Source organism: Myxine glutinosa, chromosome 8 (genome assembly GCF_964187855.1).
Source record: "Myxine glutinosa chromosome 8, kmMyxGlut1.1, whole genome shotgun sequence".
NCBI classification, from domain to species: domain Eukaryota; kingdom Metazoa; phylum Chordata; class Myxini; order Myxiniformes; family Myxinidae; genus Myxine; species Myxine glutinosa.
The window spans coordinates 73,518,530-73,541,188 of record NC_136268.1 but is presented as its reverse complement, the minus strand read 5'-3'; the positions used below and the strand labels follow the sequence as shown (position 1 = coordinate 73,541,188).

Genomic DNA, 22,659 nt, shown 5'->3' with positions numbered 1-22,659 from the left:
ATCAGAATCCTATCTTGTGTCATTCTTTCCCTATTCAGATCATTTAGTGGGAGTCCGAGGTGAACCAGGTCCACCAATGGCATCCCACATGATGGCTGAACCAATCCATGTACGGACATTGTTTCCAGAGACTTGGATATGGGACGATGCCGTCACAGGGTTTGTGCTCTTCTGATTATTTTTATGGCGTAGCCCATAGGGCAAAGCCGTCTAGAACAGTCTGTGTCCCTCCGTATGCATGTATGTATATCCCCTCAAACGTATACCACTCTAAGCTGAACATCTGGTCACATGACAGGGTGATGTGATTACGTCTGATGTCATTACGGCAGTACGGCGGCTGACTCTCCACATTCCGGTGTTTTGATTCCAATGCCGTTCAGGCCGAACATATCGTCAAACCTGTCATATATCACAATCGCCATGCTCTACCTTCACGTTTTTCATTCAGTGTGAAACACAAACAAACTGATTGTTAGAATGATCATCAAGATCTACCATCCCCACCCCCCTACCCCCCTCCACGTGTACCTCCTCACACCCAGATTTTTCCAATGCCTTGAACAAACATTGATACATTACAGATGATGAAGGTTGTGGTGAAGTTTCATAAAAATTATGTGTGTAGGTTCTGAGACAAAAGCAAATACCTATTTTGGGAGGAATGCCCCACCCCCCCCCCCCCCCCATAGACCACCTTAGAAGTTAAACCCCAATTTTTTAAATGCCAGGAACACGCTTTGGTACAACACAGGTGATTAAGGTTGTGGTCAAGTTTCATCAGAATTGCATATGTAGTTTCTGAGAAGAAAGCAAATACCTATTTTGGAGTGCAACCCCCCCCCCCTTTCCCCCCTCCCCCGTATATCCCCAAAGGATAATAATATAGTAAATATGACCATAACACTTTAATCCCAATGTCGTGAATACAAAGTTAATGGATTGAAGCGGTGTATGGTTCATAAATCGATGATAAGTGGTGTACGGTACCAACAACTGCGGAAGTAAGGAATTTGCCTCGGTTTTTTGATAGCATGTTATTAACCCAACACTTGTGGGGTATATAGATTACAGTAGATCTTCGCTCAGTTATGTAAGTAAAGCTTAACTTAGGGATGTTGGGATTCCTCCAAATTTCTTTGTTTAATGTTATAAACAGCATTAGTGATGGTTTAAACAGCTAATAATATGTGTTTGTGGTTTATAATATTTTGTGAAGCCCGGCTATGCTGCTGTTAGACTTTCAGTCTTGTTTATGACATAATACGCAAGCATTGCAAGTGAGCTTGGTTCATCGAAGTTTTTTTCTGTATTAGTTCAGAGGAAAAACTGTCTAAGAAAAGATAATGAATGTCCTTATACAGGTCTTGGGAATATTTTTAAAGTTTATTTTTACAGTGATCTATGCAGTGTTTGGCTGACAGAGGAGAGTTTGTGCAGTACATGCAATCATATGAGTGAGGAAGACATTAAAATACATCGGTGTCATTACCTTTGCCACCACAGGTGAACGGGGTTAGTTTCACCCCTGTTTGTCTGTTTGTGTCTGTCTGTCTGTCTGAGAGTACGATATCTCAAAAAGATGTGGACGGATTATGATGTAACTTTGTGGATGAGTTGGTTAAGTGACAAGAACAAGCCAATTCGATTTGGGTTCAGGTCCAGAAGCAGATCCGGCCTATCAGTGGATACAAAACGTACACTGTTCAGCTTGGCGGAGGTATGCACATTACTGAGTGTCATTCTACTTTAAAATGGAATACAAGGACACGAGTAGACAATGGACAAATACATTGAAGTACATGCGACTGAAACCCAGGATCCCAGCATAAGCTCTTTGTTCATATGTTGATGCCAAACAGGTGAGTGCACCCTTAAATCAAAAACATGCAGTTGTGTACAAACCATATTACAATTACAAACAAATTGTATTCCATTTCTAACCAGATAAAATATGAATACAAAAAATAATAAATATAAATCATTCTTTGAATGAGTAACAAATATGAAAAACGCTATTTTTATCATTGCAGGACCAATCTTTTCGCCAAATTTACAGCAACAGTACCTGATACAATGACCAGTTGGGTGGCCAGTGCTTTCTCACTGGGTCCCAATCTGGGTCTTGGATTGGCTCAGAGACAAGAGGTAAAACCCTGCCCTTACTATGTGTACTTGCTTTATACACAATCTATGGTTTTATTGCAGGTTTTAATGTGCAGGTTTTATTGTGCAGTACAGTACTTACAATAAACTAGATGGTATTCATAGAATACTTACCCTGCGCAGTCAACTTGTTGCGAGCCAACTCTTCTGTTTTTGAACATTTTTTTTCTTTGATCCAATATGGCTGCCAGACCACGTGAGCGATGACGTCATAAATTTATATTCTCTAATATAATTGTTGCATAGATCGCACTCAATACATTTCGAACCCTGTCGTGCCGTACGTGCCATTTGCCATTTCGAACCTAAGCGTTGTCCCTGTCGAATTATGACGTCATAATTATGGCACCAATGACGTCAGCGTTAACAACACCTATTCCCAATATGGAGTTCTTTACAATGAGCCATGTTTCAATTTTTTCCATGCAGCGGTTTTGGAGATATTGAGGTGCAACATCTTTGGTTTTTCCAAGATAGCGCCTGTACCACATGACCTATGACATCATGATTGTCATTCAAATATTCCAAAGGAGGAGGCGCTCCTATGGTGAAAATTTCGTGTCCATCAGACCAACAGTTGCTGACATTTTTAAAATGATGATTGGACGGATAAGTGTTGTATTTGTCGAATTATGACTTCATAACGAAGGCATGATGACATCATCATTAACATATCTTATTCCCCATGGGGAGTCGGTGACAATGAGCCAGGTCTCAATTTTTTCCATGGAGTGGTTTCAGAGATATAGAGGTGAGAGATGTTTTCCATGATGGCGCCTTACCACGTGACCTATGACGTCATAATCATTAAAATATTCTACAGGAGGAGGCCCTCCTATGGTGAAAATTTTATTTCAATCGGACCAACGCTTGCCGAGAAAATGAATTTTTAAAATGCAGACACGGCACACGTACGGCACATGGCACACGTATGCAACTGAATGCTTAACCCCACTTTTCGCTTCGCGAGTGCACGGTAATAAATCAGTCATTGTGTCTGCATGCGCTCCATCACTCTCTCCATGCACCACCGAACTCGTCGCCAAGTACTCTTCGACATCTTGTGTAGCATTTGTGGAGTCGCTAAGAATGAATACAAAGCATACATAACTCATTTGTATAATTGTAAAGTTAGATATTTCATTTATTTGTTATGAAGCCAATGTGACAGTTTACAATGAATAACAAATATATATCCAATTTAGATTAGGTATTTCAAAATTGGAGCATCTGACATGTGAAAAAATATTTTAGATGTGAAACGTGATTGAGAGTAACACAGTTACTGCAATTGGCATCTCCGACAGATGGTTGCCTTCCAACCATTCTTCATTTCCCTCGACCTGCCATACTCTATCATACGCGGGGAAATGTTCATTTTGAAGGTCACCATCTTCAACCACCTAAAAGAAAACAAGCAGGTAAGGATTTGAGATTTTTTTTTAATGAAATGACGAATGTGGTGATTTATGAATAAATTTCAGTTAATCACACCTCAAAAATAATATGTAAACAATGTCTGCTTGGTCTATCACGATACTGTAGGAGGGCAGTCACTCCCACATATGTGTTTCAGTGCCCCCTACCTGGTGCTTTACTGGTGCTTTTCTTAAATGTGATATTATTTTAATAAAATCTCCGATTCATTTCTCATGACAACCTTTGAGAATTTGATAAGAATCTCATTAAATCATGAGAAAAGCACGACAGAGATTTTAATGATGCAGAGCCTCACCACTGTCTATGGTTTAGAGTAGATCTTAGAACCAGATTTGAGAACTCACTGACTGATTGGCACACAACACTCTTACAATAGCCTGGCTGTCTTGGACATATTCAACATTCAAGGCTTTTAAATCAACTTGTGGTTAAAATAGGTATAACAACAATGATTGCACTGTTGTTACAACCTGCGACAAAATCCGGTAATGGGCCAATTGGGAAAAACGCATTTAAAGTACTCTTAAAATATGAACAGCACAATTTGGAAACACACATTTAATGCGCTATTAAAAAATTAACTCGACACCTAGCTCTTATCCATGTAACCATCCCCATGGTTATATCGTGCAGAACGAGCTGATTCTTCACACGGTCATGGAGTGCTTAACCCCAATGTGTGGCTGTTCAAAAATTACGTAACGCTATTTTTTTAGTAGTTTGCATAACTTAACGCTTCATTGGTGTAACACAATGTAATGCTTGATTACCATGCGTTCTGATGTACTGTGCGTTCTGACGGGTTTGATTAAACCTCAACTGCTATTCGATATATGATTAGATTTTTTGGGGTCCCTCATTGTGAATAAGACTCGACCCAAACAAAGCCAATGGAAATCTGGCACAACAAACCCGGGCAGTGTATAATCAGCATTACCCTTTTCCAGTTTACAGAGACACAACATTTGGTGGTCTTCGTATTGCTTTATTTTGTATTGATGAAATATAAGATACCTGTACCGTAAATTAAACGTATTGTGCTATAAAAAAAACAACAGTCAAAACGAATACGAAACCGAGTTACTTATTGTTGTCGATACTAATGTGCCATGAGTCAGTGAGGCTTACCATCAAATGTGAAATGCCAGATATCACATGAACTAATCATGGCAAGAACCCCCACATTCGCACAAAGCTGTACACGGCAGAGCTGCTTTTGTGCATTTGCAGTTTGTTTGACAGCCTTTGGTACAACCGCATCAAATAAGTTCTCTGCAAACTCTGCTGGCTTCAGGAAGACTGCTCCAAAGAACATCCCAGTTTCCATCACTACTACGAGTCCATCCCCATCCGTCCGGTTGTGGAGGCGTAACCTTTGCTTCAAGCACCTGACTCCAGATGTGACCGGCCTTGTATACTGCTCATCTAGTGTGCTGAAGTAGAGCACCCTTGGTCGGTGGAATGTTGCTCACGTCTCTGCCTTTCCGTGTGAATAGGTCGATCCTGAGCTCATCAACATGGTGTTTAGAACTTGTTCGGTCATAAAGAAGTAAGACGAATCGCTCCAGAACATCCATAGCAGCATCAACATCTGACATTTGTGGTTGTTCCATCAGCTTCATTAACTCCATTGTAACCTCAGGGCACATGCTCCATGTATCCCAAGCAGTCTTCTTTCCTCTGCAAGCAAAGCAAGAGGTCGTATCGCACGCAGTAATGGCGTGAAACATTGGAAGTGCAATAGACTTCTCAGGACCAATTGCAGCTGAGATATCATGAGCTGGTACCATGCGCATATGCTTGCCTGTGCCGAATGCCACCCATAGAGCATCCAGTGTCACTTGAAGCTTTTGAAATACATACACTGCCAGAACAACTACATCACTGTCCACAGTACGGATGAGAACAGTGTTGTGTTGTTTAGCTGCATCAGCAACATGAAGCATCATACGGCTGTCTGCTTCCTCGTGTGTACAAGGGGCTAAACCTCCCGTGTTTCTTGGCTGGCGACAAACAACATCCTCATTCAGCGTACTGATTACTTGCTTCTCTGTTTGAATGTTGACAACTTATCTGCTGGGGAATGAGAACAGTTCCTTCTTATTATCAGAGAGCCGCAAGAACTCTTGCCAATTTTTCAGGACTGCAGTCTTTGGCTCAACCCTTCGACAGATTCCTTTCCCTCTTTTCTCTCTGGTCTGTGCCTTTAATGAATCTGGCCTGTAATCATCCCACACAACATCAACCCTGTAACATTGACCCAGTCGAACCCAACTGCTCCTGGACTCTGTGTCCTTCTCTCCTGACAAGGTGGAGAAGTTTTTGTCAAACCTCGACTCTGATTCTGCAACTGGACCAGATGGCATCAGCCCACGGGTCCTAAAATCCTGCTCTGCCACTCTATCTCACCCTCTCTCTGTTCTTTTCACCCTCTCTTTTGCTCAAGGTCATCTGCCAGCATCTTGGAAATCAGCAAACATTACCGCTTTACACAAAAAGGTGCAAAAACAGATCCTTGCAACAACAGACAAATCAGCCTGCTCCCAATTATCAGCAAAGTCATGGAATCCATCATTGCTTCGGATATCAAATCCTTCCTCTTCTCCAATGGCTTGATCTCCGATCATCAATTTGGATTCAGACCAAGTCATTCTACTCTGGACATGTTGCTTCCGCTGTCTCAACAATGGATGGAGGTCCTCAATGCCAAACAGGAAATCAGAGCTGTCTCCCTTGAAATATCACGTGCCTTCGATACGATCTGGCACCCAGCTCTGCTCACCAAACTCTCCTCCTATGGTATCCATGGAAATCTCCATGCTTGGCTTGCGGACTTCCTCTCTGGTCGTAGTCAACGTGTGGCCCTGAATAGATTTCTCTCATCTGCCCCTTCCTGTTCTGGCTGGAGTTCCCCAAGGTAGTGTTCTTGGCCCTGTGCTTTTTCTGGTCATCATCAACGATCTCTCCGACTCTCTGGAAAATCCTCTCTATTTCTTTGCTGATGACTCCACTCTCTGCCGCTCCATTCCTCATCCCTCAGATCGGCAGCCTGCAGCCTCCTCACTTTCTGCAGACCTGGACAAAATCACAGACTGGTCAAACAAGTGGAACATGTCTTTCAATCCTGACAAACCTCACACTCTTACTATGTCTCTCTGAAAAGACCGACTGGAAAACCCTCCCATCTACTTTCTCAACAATCCTCTCCAAGAAGTTCTGTCACTCAAGCTTTTGGGTCTCACTATCTGCCATGATCTTTCTTGGGAAAACCACATTTCCAAGCTGGCCTCCAAAGCCAGTCGCCGACTGGGCATCCTCCGTCGTGTGAAGTCCTTCCTTGGCACACCTGAGCTCCTCACCACATACAAGGCTTTCATCCGCAGCTCAATGGAATACTGTTCCCCCCTCTGGGCCGGTGCTCCTGCCTCACACCTAGCTCGGCTTCACGCTGTTGAAGCCAAAGCTTTCAGAATCATTGGAATCTCCTGCGATGAAGCTAGCTCCGAGGGCCTTTCACTCACTCACCGCAGGCAGGTTGGTGGTCTTTCTGTCTTCTACCGACTCCTCTCTGGCCTTGCTCCCCCAGCTCTCTCTGTGCTCTGTCCCCCAAATATTCCTACAGGTCGCATAAGATCTGCCAGCAACCCTTATGGTTAAACTGCCAAAATCTAGGCTCTCTGCTCACCTTCACTCTTTCATTCCCCTTTTATTCCCCTTTTCTCCCGCCTCTGGAACAAACTCCCCCACTCCCTTCAATCCCACTCCTCCCTCCATGTCTTTAAAACAGCTGTTCACCACCATCTCCTATCTTCCCCCATCCAAAACCTTGATCTTTTCTACCCCCGCTAATTCACCCCAGATACACTTTTTCGAAATTCCAACTTCTTTCCTGGAAGTCCTTGCAGTGTTCATATGTTTTATACCTCTCCCACCTCTCCCCAAGCCCTCTCCCTCCCACAGTTCTCTCGATGTCCCTGCTCTCAAATGTTGTGTTTGTGTCCTTCCCCCTCTCTCACAGCTTGTCTACCATTCCCCTTATTTTGTGTTTTATGTGTCTGTTTGACTTTTTGTGTGATTAATGTTTGCTCTTCCATGAGCCTTGTTCTTGTATACAAAAAACAAACAAAAAAACCCATTTGAACCACCTTTAGAGGCCATTTTTCCCCACAGAGCAGGGGTTGGCCTTTTTCGGGCACCGTGGTCCCCTTTTTGAAGCAATGTTTTACGGCTGGATGCCCTTCCTGCCGCCAACCCTATTGGTCACCTCTTGCGACACACTGGGAATTACCAGTGAACTGGTACTCAATTTGCCGACCTCAGAAGGATGACTGGCTGAGTCAACCCCCCTGGTGTTAATTCAGCGATCGACCGGGATTTGAACCCAGGATCCTAGGATCCCAAGCCGGCACCCTAACCGCTAAGCCAACATCAGGCTCTTTTAAGTACTATAAGTAAAAAAAAAATCGAGGGTGTACAGCATAGGGCTACCAGAATGATTACAGAGCGAGCTAGACCGCTATTTCAGCAGAATGGACATTGTTAGGACCAGGGACCATCTCCTGAGGGTAAAGGATATGAGTAAATTATATGAATCATTTATGCAAAAAAACTAGATTCTTTTTTAATTTTTTAATAAAAACATTCTAACTACAGGTGCTTCTCACATTTTCCGTGTTCACTTGTGTAATCCTTATAGGTTATTGTGACTATGGAGAAATCTGGTTCATGGGACATCGATGCTACACAGCATACTGTTACTGTTCCCAGCGAGGATGGCGTAACCGTCACATTCTCATTGTCTCCACGCCGCTTGGGCCAAGTTCCCATCACTGTCAAAGCCCAGTCCAATGAGGCTGCTGATGCTATCACTAAGCATCTTCTGGTCAAGGTACATAAAAATGAGCAAGATATTTAGACTGGTAGTATCCCTTTTCACATGGCTGGGGCTGGTTACTCTCATTTGAACCCTTATGGGTCAATCATGTATCTCTTACCAACTGATCTAAAGCTCCCTCACATGCTGGAAGTGCCACGTCACATCTAAAGTGGTCCAGCTTGAGGCTGGATGGCATGGGAGGTGGCAGCAATTTGTTTTGTCATGATGTAACAGAGTACTATACTCGAGAGGACAACACATTCTTTTTTTCCCCAAATTCATGACTTGCATTGATAATCCATTTTGAATTGAGCAATGTTCAAATTAATAAACTTGTTGCTAAAATTATATTGCAGCAGAATTCTGCCTTCATTCTGGCTCGTGTTACGTACACCCAATAGTCGTGTGTTGTCACAAGGGCTTTTAAAGAAGCCATTCGTCGTTCGATCATATGTATATTGGGACTGGAATAAATTTACGAGATCAGCCTTCAGGTAGCATCATTTATGAGCGACATGACAATACCCTGATGTGATGTAGTGCCCCCTGTATTTTGGGGCACTAATTTGTAATTTGTTCAAGCTGCTGGCGATAATTTACTTACTCTTTGTCAAAAGACACCATAAGTTACTTGTAGCGTCCAATAATTAATGCTAGGAGATTGGACACCAAGTTACCGTCCACCTGAAGGGCAATACACTTTGGAATGCAATGCCCTGCCTGTGAAGCAACAATCCGATAGTTTATACAGTAGTTGGGCAAGGAATCAAATTCTCACAAGACTGCTAAGAGATAAGTGTATTATGTCGACCCCATCCTCTCAGGCGAAATACAGTGCCTTCAGAAAGTATTCACACCTCTTGGCTTTTTTCACATTTGGTTATGTTACAGGCTGAATTTAAAATTGATTATATTGAGATTTTTTTGTCATTGATCTACACATAATACCCCATTATGTCGAGGTGGAATTTTCTTTTAAGAAGTCTTTACAAAATAACGAAAAATGAAATACAGAAATATCCAAATTTACATAACTATTCAACCCAGGGGCGGATCCGGGGGGGGGGGGGGGTGCAGGGGGTGCGAATCTGCTGAACTGTTGGACCAGGGAAGAATGCAAGGAACTGCAGAAACTTCCAAGAACGCACGAAATGCCGTTTCTGACGATCATTTAAAAAAAAATTCCTGGGGGAGGACCCCTAGACCCCCCTTTATCCCCCCCTCCCCAGCGCTATAGTTTCATGCACCCTCCCCCCCCCCATCTTGAAATTCCTGGATCCGCCCCTGATTCAACCCCTGAGTCGATACTTTGTAGAAGTGCCTTTGGCAGTGATTAAAGCTTTGAGTCTTTTTGGTTACGTCTGTATCATCTTTGCACATCTGGATTTGGGGAGTTTCTCTCATTCTTCCTTGCAGATTTGCTCAAGCTCTGTCAAGTTGGATGGGGAGCATTGGTGAACAGAAATCTTCAAGTCTTTCCACAGATTCTCAATGGGATTCAAGTCTGGGCTTTGGCTGGGCCACTCAAGGATTTCGCGTTCTTAGTATAAAGCCTTTCCAGTTCTGCTTTGGCTGAATGCTTGCGGTCATTGGCGTGTTGAAATGTAAATCTTCAATGCAGTCAGTCTAAGGACCTTTGCACTCTGAAACAGGGTCTCTGCAAGGATTTATCTGTATTTGGCTCCATTCATGGTTCCCTCTATCCTTAGAAGTCTCCCAGTGCCTGCCACTAAAAAGCATCCCCATAGCATGATGTTGCCACCACCATGCTTCACGGTAGGGAGGGTGTTAGATGGGTGACGAGCTGTGCTTGGTTTCCACCAAAGGTAGTGCTTTGCATTCATGCCAAAGAGTTCAATTTTTGTCTCATCAGACCAAAAAATATTTTGGTTCATGCTCTCACAGTCTTTCACGTGCCTTTTTCCAAACTCCAGGCACGCTGTCATGTGCCTTTTTGCAATCTCCAGTCATGCTGTCATGTGCCTTTTTCTCAGGAGTGGCCTCCGCCCACCCACTCTCTCATAAAGACTACATTTGTGAAGTGCTGCAGAGACTGTTGTCATTCCGGCAGGTTCTCCCATCTCAGCCAAGGAACTCTGTAGTTCTGTCAGAGTGGTCATTGGGTTCTTGGTCACCTCCCTGACCAAGGACCTTCTTGCCCGGTTGCTCAATTTGGTCGGACAGCCAGCTTTAGGAAGAGTCTGGAATGTTCCATATTCTTGCCATTTCCTAATGATGGAGATCACTGTGCTCTGGGGAACTTTCAACACTCTAGAAGTTGTTTTTTTGCCCTTTCCCAGATCTATGCCTCCTCACAATTCTATCTCGGAGTTCTACAAACAGTTCCTTGGACTTCATGGTAGAGTTTCTGCTCTGACATACATTGTCAACTGTGGGGCCTTATATAGAAAGGTGTGTTTCTTTCTAAATCATGCCCAACCAAGTGAATTGTCCACAGGTGGACTCTAATCAAGTTGTAGAGACATCTTAAGGGTAATGAAAGGAAATTGGATGCACCTGAGCTTAATTTTGAGTACCATAGCAAAGGGGCTGAATACCTATTGACTCACGAGACATTTCACCTTTTCATTTTTAATGAAGTTGTAAAAATTTCTTTTAAAAAAATTCCACTTTTACATTATGTGGTATTATGTGCAGATCAATGACAAAAAAATCTCAGTTTAATCCATTTAAAATTCAGGCTGTAACACGACAAAATGTGAACTAGTCAAGAGGTGTGAATACTTTCTAAAGGCACTGTAAGTCATTGATCACACTTGATTGAGATAAATGATATTTCATAATGGAAAAGCAACTCAGGCTGAACGAATGTGAGTCAGACTAGCCCGGGCCAAAGTGCAAAAGAGATCTTTCAATAGCTCTTTGTAAGATTTTAATGGGTTGAACATTAATGATGTGAATCACCGTCTCATTGTGATGCTGGTAATATCTGGGGTACTGTGGAGAGGCACAGTGGGATTACCATGACGTGAATTTTCTCTCTCCAGTCTGAAGGGCTGCCACAGATTTTCAGCAAGGCTTTGCTGATTGATGCAAATTCTGCAAATATTCGCAGTTCTCTGGAGTTCACGTTCCCATCCAACGTGGTGGCTGGCAGCGAAACAGCTTTTGTCACAGCTTCAGGTGCAACATAAGATAATTTACAAATGAATCGAGTGCAGACATTTTAAAATGAGTTCAGAATTTTATACAATGACAACATGAGATCTCGTTAATATTGTGAAAAGAACATGACAAACAGGAAAAGTCGAATCTGCATATAATATAATACAGGGTGTCCATAAAGTCCTTGTGCAACTTTTAATTTTTGTGACTTTTGATGTGCACATGATAGAAACAAAGTATAAATGTTTGATGGAAAGGTAATAATTAATCACGTTTTTACTCGATATCGTTAATTTTTATAGACTTCAACATAACCGCCATCGACTCGTATTATAATACATAGTTCAATCCGATTTTCCAAATTGTTAATTGTTGGAAACATTCTCCAGTCGTTGCTGAGTAATTTCCTAAATTACATTTGTGACCGTAGCCCTAATATCATCCAAGGAATGTGTTTTTTTACGACTAAATAACAGTTTTACATAGCCCATAAAATGTAGTCGAATGGGGACAGGTCTGGCGAACGAGGCAGCCGAGCAATTGGTCCACGTTTAACGATCCACTTGTCTGGGAAGCCATCATTCAAAGACCATCACGCATTCAAAGCATAATGGCAGGGAGTCTCATCTTGCTGGTTCAGGGTGATATGTGAAAGATTTAGTCGTCGTTGTTAGGGAACCAAATGTGGTGATTTGTGGTGATTGACTTCACCACTGATGTAGAAGTTGCTCCTCAGAAAATGTCAACTGGTAAAGAAGCACAGTGGACTTGTGGATTTCACAACAACAATAACAACAACAACATTAACATTTACAACACTTGATGATTTTGATTTCAAAAGTATCCGTCCTCAGTGACTGGAAAAGTTTAAGTTAATCTATAAATGTTAATTATTTAATGGACTGTAAAAAGGTTAATTGTGTTGCAATCTTGGTTTCACTCAGAGTACAAGCTCTGAGCTACTTATCCCATCAATCGAGAAAAGGCGGTGCAACATCGGGTGGGGGAGGTTGAATTTGCCTTAAAAGAGTGTAGAATATTGGAAAAAAAAAGAGTGTAGTACTGTGTATATATAATATATGCCATTTATAGTTTGTTTATATCATGTGCACTGCATCAAAAGTGATAAAATTGCTCAAGGGCTTTATGGACACCCTGTATCCTTGATTGACATTATGATTTAATCTTTTCTCCCCTTTCCCCCACTCGATAGGTGATATTATGGGGCCATCTATTGAGGGTCTGGGAAAACTTGTAAAGATGCCCTATGGCTGTGGAGAGCAGAACATGGTCAATTTTGCTCCCAACATTTACGTCCTGCAGTATCTGAAAGCCACGCAACAAGCTGCCGAAGCTATCCGTCGGAATGCACTGTTATACATGGCACAAGGTAACAAGATAGTTAGAAGGAAGGAAAATGTGTCAGCTTTGAACTGTTTAAGTAGCCATTCAAGAGATTATTTTAGGACCATCTAGGTATTATGTATGCAAAGTAGCAGTGATTGAAATGTAGCTTTCATTTCTTAACCCTTCTCAGGCTACCAGCGTGAGTTGACTTTCCAGCGGCAAGATGGCTCTTTCAGTGCCTTTGGCGATTCTGATGAATCTGGAAGCACATGGTGAGAAACAGCTGCAGCAGCATTATTTTTTTGATGTTGTTGTGAGATCAGCCAACAAATAGTCTGTGCTTTTGTGGATAGAAAATATGATTCCGCTTGGCATCTCCATATCTGAAAAGCAAGCCTGCCTTGAAAAGTTGGAAATAAATGTTTTAAAGGCGTTAAAAACAACAAGTCAAGAGATGACGATGGTTCACGAGCGAGCGGTATTCAATGACAAAGGATGGACTACAACCGAAACAGGCCCGGACTGGGGGGTCGGGGGCGCACGTGTCAGGTGTCGGTCCCCGACATGCGGTGTACATGCCTATTTACAAAGGGCCCCAATGCGCTGCGTGCGCAGGCCTTTAAGAGCCATCTGTACGTAATTGTGTGTTGCTGGCCTGGAAATGTCAAAACGAAGGTTACTGACCTTGAAATGAGATAGAAAATAATGTATAATCAGTTATGAGGTTAGTTAGCTACACAATACCGAAAATTCGGTTCGATTCCGACAACTTTGAAAATTTGACCTTTGTGACCTTCAAAGGTGAAAGGTCGAAGATTCTGAAATTTGTTGGAAAACTTGTATTTCATGATGTATGTGATAATATAAGATCATGTACGACATTTCACCCTATCAGGAAGCGAACAATGTAATAAAACCATCAAAAATCGACTTTTCTAAATTTTGACCTTGTGACCTTGACCTTGGGGCGAAAATGAAAACTCGAGCTCCGTGGGGCTAGACACATGACATTGGCCTAACCAAATACCGAAACCCCTGTCAGATTCCACCAACTCCTTCGGAGAAGATGTAGCTTGAACTCGATTACCCCCTAAAAAGACATCTTTTTCGGGCGTGGCTCCGCCAACAATGGGCGCAATATGCCCACTCTAGGCAGGACACAACTAGATCATGATATCAACCTCCCACCCAAGTTTCATAAAGATCGGATATCATCGGGTAGTTATGCTGCGGACAGACAAACAGACAGACACACACCCATGACGAATATAGTGGTGACTCTGTTTGATAACTCGTGAACCAATAGGATTGCACTCATGGTGATAACGTGAATCATTATGGCACAGCCAAGTCAGACAAAAAAAATTACTGATACAAACCAAAGAGTTCATAAAACACGATACCCCACGCAGTGTTACTTCAATTTTACTTCAGTTTTAATAAATTGTTATAACGATCGTTAAATCCGGATGTTTAGTGATATTGAAGTACTGTAGTCCAAAAGCAGTCCTGAATCCCACCCTTATACACCACCCCATTGAACCTTTATTTAAATTGAAGCACTGCAAAACTGGAGGTTGTTGAAAGTATAAAGGAGGCAATTTGTGTACTACAGTCTTGAAGTATATAATTAAATTAATATAAAATACTGATTGTAAAAGCCGTATAAATAAATTAATTCTGTCTAAGTACCAAGGTGTGTTAAGTTACCAAGCAGTTAGCTAGCGCTTGCCAAGCCAGCCGTTCCTTATCAGCGGTTTCAAATGGAGTTCTTGCTTGATTGAGTACTTAAGTGCTTGGCGAGCGTTCTCTACCAGAAACTTGGTAACTGAACACACCCCTGCAAAACTGGAGGTTCTTGGAAGTATTACGATGGCGACTTGTGTTATACAGTGTCTGCTTCATAAAATGTGTTCAATATAAAATCTTCAAATGTGATCAAATAAAATAAACAGTGGTCAAATATATAATTCAATTTAAAAAATGGCTTAAGGAGGTTTTGAGGTGTATAGATAAAAAAAATTATGGGTTCACCGCCATTTTCTCCAATGGCTATTACATCACCTTATTTAATATGTCACACTAGTTAGTCATGCCTGTTGTATGTGTCTTTTATGATGCCCTTAAAACAGTAAGTTTCCTTTTGGGAATGATTTTCCATTTTGTTTGACAGGCAGGCAGACAGATTAAAATATTATTCGACTCCTCTCTGGGCATGTGCAGTCGGGGTGATGAATTCTAAGTCAACGTACGGTCCGTTAAAACGACAGACTTATCATTAGCTCCACCAATGAGAGGGGGCGGAGGATATTTTTTCATGTCTGAGTCTCAAAAAGTTGTTTTGGACGGATTCGGACGATGTTTGGTGGACAAGTTGGGTGTGTGACAAGGACAAAATTATTCGATTTTGGTGAAGATCCAAATCCGGATCCAAGATTCTTAAAATTGATTCTTCACCGTCGAGAGAAAGGGCTAAAAACGATGTTTAACACGATATCTCAGAAAGTTATGGACTGAATTGGACGAAACTTGGTGAGCAGGTTGGGAGTTTCACAAGGACGAATCGATTCGATTTTGGTAAGGATCCGAATCCCGAGAATTTGATAATTTTTCAAAGTGATTCGCTCCTCCACATTGAGAGATAGGGCCAAAAACGATACATTGCATGATATCTCAAAAAGTTGTGGACGGATTCAGATGAAACTTGGTGGATGAGTTGGTTAGGTGACAAGAACAAGACAGTTATATCTTGGTTCAGGTCCGAATCCAGATCCAGCCAATCAGTGGGATACAAAACATAAACTGTTCATCCTCTTCTAGTTAATCATGCATCAGTGATTGTCTTCCTTTGGTTCTTTTAATTTAAAAAGCTGGTGATTTATACAGAGCTGTCTCTGTTTAAATGACTAGCTTTTTATACTAAATTTAATTGATTGGGTTTGAGTTTAAGGTAAACATATATTGCGCATTTCTCAATGTAAGTATACTTTTTGATTTAATCCCAATATTAATCAACTTATTTCAGTGTGAGCTCAATTTAATTTAAATGACTAATTCAAAACATAATAATAAATAAAGATTATTTAAGTAATCAACTACTACTACGACTACCACTACTACTACTACTACGACTACTACTACTACTACTACCACCACTACGTATTCATTAGCAGCCTCAATTTATTATTGCCACCCTGTGCGGTCGGCTGGGGAACATTTTTTTTTACCCAAGTCTTTGATAAATGGGCTGGCTAAGCCTGATGTTCGACTGCAGGTAGTGCCAGGAATTAGTAATCTGTTGAGGGTGCTGGCGATAACTCACCTACTCATTACAAGAGACACCATGGGATATTTTACATCCACCAACAACCTGTCCTGGCAGATGGATCCTCTGGCTTTACAATCCTCTGATGGATGGCACATGCATTGACATATCACCAAGCATGCACGACTGCACGGTGATGGTTTATAGCCGTGTTGGGATTCAAACACGGGCTGAAAAGCTCCAAGGAGAGTGAAAATCCTTCTATCCTATTCTGCAAAGTATTAAGTTGATACATAATATTTTTTCCACGTGGACTCGATGTAACTTGAACATATCACTTGTGAAACGATTAAAATTTACTCTGTTGGTTAATTGGGAAACACCAATCAATGTAATATCGTATCGTTTTCCCATGAGAGTAAGTGACTAGATGATAATGCTTTTCCAACTGCAGCTTTTGTGACACTCACATTAAATAATACATTCTTTCTGGGGCTGAGATTGATGATGCTTACAAAAATGCAGACCATACCCTTGAACGTTTACCTTAGTGGATTTTTTTTATTTCCTTCCATCTTTTTGTCCATTTCATTTACCATCCCTTCCACCAGGCTTTCAGCATTTGTGCTCAAGTGTTATACGCAGGCACGCACACACATGTACATTGATCCACACATTGTGAATAAAACATTGATGTGGTTGAAGCGACAGAGAACCTCAAGCGGAGAGTACAGAGAACCTGGTCGCCTGCTGGATAGCCACTTGCTGGGATCGTCGTCAGGCCCGGCCGCTCTCACTGGATTCGTCCTTATTGGTTTGCTGTCCGACCCTCATATCGATCGGGTATGATTTTAAGCCCGTTACATACCCCAAGAAGGCAAACCCTATAATGTTTTGGGTTTTGCTTTTTTCTGTACTGTGTATTATTTTGTATTCAGTTTAAAGGATTTTTGGTGGGACTGCCTTTTCATAGGTAGTATTGTATCTCCCATTCTAAGATGCCATAGTGGCATCAATCAAATCAGAAAGGAGAGGCATATTAAACCCTCCCTCAAGGTCATTCATGAGCTTGTGGAGTTTTTATTGACAGTCCAACAACAGACATGGTAAACTCTCCTTACACTAAGCTGAGATTCTCAAAGTTTAGAATCAAAATCCGTAATAATTTTGTTGGATTTGTATCCACAACCATCAATATGCCAGTCTAATCTCTACACGACTAGGCCACCACCATACAGCACCTACAGAAAGTATTCACACCCCTTGAGTTTTTTTACATTTTGTTGTGCCACAGTCTGAATTAAAAATGGATTGAATTGAGATTTTTATTGTCACTGATCTACACATAATATCTCATAATATCAAAGGGGAAGTTTTTTTTAGAAATCCTTACAAAATTATTAGATATTGAACACATAAATATTAAATTTACAAAAGTATTCAACCTCCTCAGTCAATATACGAGCCTTTGACAGTGATTGTAGCTTTGAGTCTTCTTGGGTATGTCTGTATTGTGTTTGCACATCTGGATTTGGGGAGTTTCTCTCATTCTTCCTTGTAGATTTGCTCAAGCTCTGTCTTGTTGAATGGGGAGGATGGTGAACAGCAATCTTCAATGCCAAACAGGAAATCAGAGCTGTCTCCCTTGACATATGTCATGCACGTGCACTTGACATATATGTCGTGCCTTCGATACGGTCTGGCACCCTGCCCCGCTCACCAAACTCTCCTCGTATGGTATCCATGGAAACCTCCACGCATGGCTTGCAGACTTCCTTTCTGGTCGCAGTCAATGTGTGGCCCTGAATGTGTTTCTCTCATCTCCCCTTCCTGTTCAGGCTGGAGTTCCCCAAGGCAGTGTTCTGGCCCTGTGCTTTTTCTGGTCTTCATTAATGATCTCTCCGACTCTCTGGAAAATCTTCTCTATCTCTTTGCTGATGACTCCACTCTCTGCCACTCCATGCCTCATCCCTCAGATCAGCATTCTGCAGCCTCTTCTCTCTCTGCAGACCTGGACAATATCACAAACTGGTCAAACAAGTGGAACATGTCTTTCAATCCTGACAAATCTCACACTCTCACTTTGTCTCTCCGAAATGACCGTCTGGACAACCCTCCCATCTACTTTCTGAACAATCCTCTTGAAGAAGTTCTGTCACTCAAGCTTTTGGGTGTCACTATCTGCCATGATCTTTCCTGGGAAAACCATATTTCCAAGCTGGCCTCCAAAGCCAGTCGCTGACTGGGCATCCTCCGTCGTGTGAAGTCCTTTCTGGTCACTTCTGAGCTCCTCTCCACACACAAAGCTTTCATCCGCAGCTCAATGGAACACTGCTCTCCCCTCTGGGCTGGTGGTCCTGCCTCACACCTAGCTCGGCTTCACATGGTTGAAACCAAAGCATTCAGAATCATTGGAATCTCCCGCGATGAAGTTGATTCTGAGGGCCTTTCTCTCTCTCACCGCAGGCAGGTAGGTGGTCTTTCTGTCTTCTACCGACTCCTCTCCGGCCTTGTTCCCCTGCTCTGTCTGTGCTCTGTCCGCCAAATATTCCTACAGGACACACGAGATCTGCCAGCAACCCTCTTCTCGTGAAACTGCCAAAATCAAGACTCTCTGCTCACCTTCACTCCTTCATTCCTCTTTCCTCCTGCCTCTGGAACAAACTCCCACACTCTCTTCAATCCCTCTCCTCCCTCCCTAATAACCTAACCCTATCAACCGCCCAGGTCTTTAAAACAGCTGTTCAACACCATCTCTCATGGTTGAATCTCATCCAAAACCTTGATCTTTTCTACCCCCTTTAAAACACCCCAAATCCTCCTTTTTCAATCCCCAACTTCTTTCCTGAAATTCCTAGAAGTGTTCATTTGCTTTATACCGTGTACCCCTCCCTCCTCCACCAGCCCTCCTTTTTCTTCAGATCTACCGACGTCCCTGTTCTCTTCTGTTGTTGTGCTTGTATGCTTCCCTTTCTCACCCCCTCTTGTGTCCCGCTCCCTTCATTGCATGTTTTATGTGTCTGTGCATGTTTTCTTGTTCAATGTGTTAGCTCTTACACGAGCCTCCATTCTGTATTAAAAAGAAAAAGAAAAAAAAGAAAAAGAAAGTGTTTCCACAGATTCTCATTGGGATTCAAGACGAGGCTTTGGCTGGGCCACTCACGGACTTTCACTTTCTTGTTCTGAAGCCATTCCAGTGTTGCTTTGGCTGTATGCTTGGGATCATTGTCCTCTTGGAATGTAAATCTTTGCTGTAGTCTAAGATCTTTTGGACTCTGAAGCAGGTTCTCCTCAAGGATTTGCCTGTATTTGGCACCATTCATTGTTCTGTCATTTCTCAGGAGTGGCTTCTATATGGCCACTCTCCCATAAAGCCAACATTTGTGAAGTGCTGCAGACTGTTGTCTGTCCGGTAGGTTCTCCCATCTCAGCTCTATAGTTCTGTCAGTGGTCATTGGGTTGTTGTTCACCTCCCTGCAGTCTAAGGTCCTTCTTGCCCGGTTGCTCAGTTTGGCCGGACGGCCAGCTCTATGAAGAGTCTGGGTAGTTACATATACTTTCCATTTACAAATGATGGAGCTCACTATGCTCTTGGGAACTTTCAACACTCTTAGAAATAGTTTTATACACTTACCCAGATCTATCCCTCCTCACAATTCTATCTCGGAGTTCTGCGGACTGTTCCTTGGACTTCATGGTGGAGTTTCTGCTCTGACATGCACTGTCAACTGTGGGACCTCATATACTAAGGTGTGTTTCTTTCTAAATCATGTCCATTCAATTGAATTGGCCACATTTGGACTCCAATAAAGTTGTGTAGACATCTCAAGGATGATCAAAGGAAATTGGATGCACCTGAGCTCAATTTGGAGTGTCATAGCAAAGGTATTGAATACTTATTGACTCGAGACATTTCAGCTTTTCATTTTTAATTATTTTGTAAAAATTTCTTTAAAAAAAAAAATTACACTTTGACATTTTGTGGATAGTGGGGCAACTTAGCATAACAATTGTGCATTTTGTGAGGAAAGCACCAAATTTGGCACACTAGTAGACTATCATATCATGAAAAGATCTGGATATTGGGCCATCTCAGATTCAGAGATTTGATTTTTGCAAGATTTCGATTCGATTGGGATCGAAGAGAACACCTTCTTCATCTTCTGTACAGTGAAGTTGCCAGCCCTGAATTCTCTGGCTACATCTGGGTGCTTCATTGGGAGTGCAACCATGTCCCTCAGGTGAACAGGGACCCACCTGGCATAGTGTGTGTGGTCTAAGGCATGGAACAATGGGACCAGTTCCGTCAGGGCATCAAGGTACATCGTGAATGAAGCCTGCCGCAGAGAACGCACGTAGACCAGTACCAACATCTCTAGTTCCAGCACAGTTGCCCAGTACTGAAAGTTGGGAATGTCTTCTCCTCTCTGGTGACGCCAGTCTTCGAACTCAGGCAGGTCTTCTGCATCATCAGCATATGTCATACAGTGGCGTTCATACGCACGGTGTTGCAGCATGTGCAGTGCCGCTGCAGTGATTTGATGAGCTCTTCTTGTGCGGGTGACGTGGGCAGGAAGGAGTCGGCCGTCCCTGGCGTTGCAATCTCAGGTTGCAAATCTGCAAAATCTGCAAATCTTGAAAAAATCTAATCTCTGAATCTGAGATGGCCCAATAGCCAGATCTTTTCATAATATGATAGTCTACTAGTGTGCCACATTTGGTGCTTTCCTCACAAAATGCACAATCGTTATGCTATATTTAGCTTAGCTGCCGGACTAGGAGATCAGTGACCAAAAAAATATCAATTTTATCCATTTTTAATTCAGGCTATAACACAACAAAATGTGAAAAAAGTCAAGGGGTGTGAATACTTTCTGAAGGCACTGTATGTGCTATACCACAGTAATTATGGCATCTGTTTTTATGATATTGGCACATCTTATTTTTGAGTGTTTCTTCCCTTACCTACCTAACCTTCAAACACCCTATGTCGGCACGTTATCTCTCTCGTACTGTCAGTGGGTGTAATTTCACGTTTTAATGAGCCTCACGATGTCATAAAATCGTCGTATAAACTGTAGATATGTAATTCGACTTTAAAACTGCTGCAATATAAATTATTTTGTGAAAAGTCTGTCTTGTCTAGGCTTGTACAATTGGGATTTCTCACTTAACTTAGGACTTTTGCATTTGGTTTGTCTTGGGTTCGAGTCATCTCTCCATTGTTTGCAAAGGGTGAAATAGGGTGTAATAGAGAGAGAGAGGGATGGGAGAGAGAGAGGGATGGGAGAGAGAGAGAGAGAGAGAGAGGGATGGGAGAGAGAGAGAGAGAGGGATGGGAGAGAGAGAGAGAGAGGGATGGGAGAGAGAGAGAGAGAGGGATGGGAGAGAGAGAGAGAGGGATGGGAGAGAGAGAGAGAGAGAGGGATGGGAGAGAGAGAGAGAGGGATGGGAGAGAGAGAGAGAGGGATGGGAGAGAGAGAGAGAGGGATGGGAGAGAGAGAGAGAGGGATGGGAGAGAGAGAGAGGGATGGGAGAGAGAGAGAGGGATGGGAGAGAGAGAGAGAGGGATGGGAGAGAGAGAGAGAGGGATGGGAGAGAGAGAGAGGGATGGGAGAGAGAGAGGGATGGGAGAGAGAGAGAGAGGGATGGGAGAGAGAGAGAGAGAGAGGGATGGGAGAGAGAGAGAGGGATGGGAGAGAGAGAGGGATCGGAGAGAGAGAGAGAGGGATGGGAGAGAGAGAGAGAGGGATGGGAGAGAGAGAGAGAGGGATGGGAGAGAGAGAGAGAGGGATGGGAGAGAGAGAGAGAGGGATGGGAGAGAGAGAGAGAGGGATGGGAGAGAGAGAGAGAGGGATGGGAGAGAGAGAGAGAGAGAGGGATGGGGGAGAGAGAGAGAGGGATGGGAGAGAGAGAAGGGATGGGAGAGAGAGAGAGAGAGGGATGGGAGAGAGAGAGAGGGATGGGAGAGAGAGAGAGGGATGGGAGAGAGAGAGAGAGGGATGGGAGAGAGAGAGAGGGATGGGAGAGAGAGAGAGGGATGGGAGAGAGAGAGAGAGGGATGGGAGAGAGAGAGAGAGGGATGGGAGAGAGAGAGAGAGGGATGTGAGAGAGAGAGAGAGAGGGGTGGGAGAGAGAGAGAGAGAGAGAGAGAGAGAAAGAAAGAAAGAAAGAAAGAGAAAGAGTAATTGTCACAATAATGGTAATTTGCTTTTATTGTTTGCAGGTCGCCTGCAGTGTTGATACGTCAATGAAATATCTCGAACGTATGTTGACAAATGGTATTGAGGACGTACAAGCCTTAGCCATTGTGACATATGCGTTGACGCTAAGTGGAAGCACGAGTGCTGCAACCGCCTTGGATAAACTGAACACCCACGCTATCCAGAAAGGTAGACAAGTTGTCTCGCTATCTTGTTTGAACCATCTATCGTGTGAG

General features: G+C 42.8%; 1 protein-coding gene across 1 annotated transcript in view; it reads left to right on the top strand.

Moving 5' to 3' along the window:
* LOC144893379 (CD109 antigen-like) overlaps window positions 1-22,659 on the top strand; it is an 84,474-nt gene that overhangs the window by 45,964 nt on the left and 15,851 nt on the right. The window contains exons 16-24 of the mRNA XM_078783963.1: window positions 39-159; window positions 2,034-2,148; window positions 3,474-3,587; window positions 8,303-8,494; window positions 11,491-11,626; window positions 12,822-12,998; window positions 13,146-13,227; window positions 16,832-17,063; window positions 22,447-22,612. Of these exons, the coding sequence (XP_078640089.1) occupies window positions 39-159; window positions 2,034-2,148; window positions 3,474-3,587; window positions 8,303-8,494; window positions 11,491-11,626; window positions 12,822-12,998; window positions 13,146-13,227; window positions 16,832-17,063; window positions 22,447-22,612 (1,335 nt within the window). The remainder of the gene's footprint in view (window positions 1-38; window positions 160-2,033; window positions 2,149-3,473; window positions 3,588-8,302; window positions 8,495-11,490; window positions 11,627-12,821; window positions 12,999-13,145; window positions 13,228-16,831; window positions 17,064-22,446; window positions 22,613-22,659) is intronic.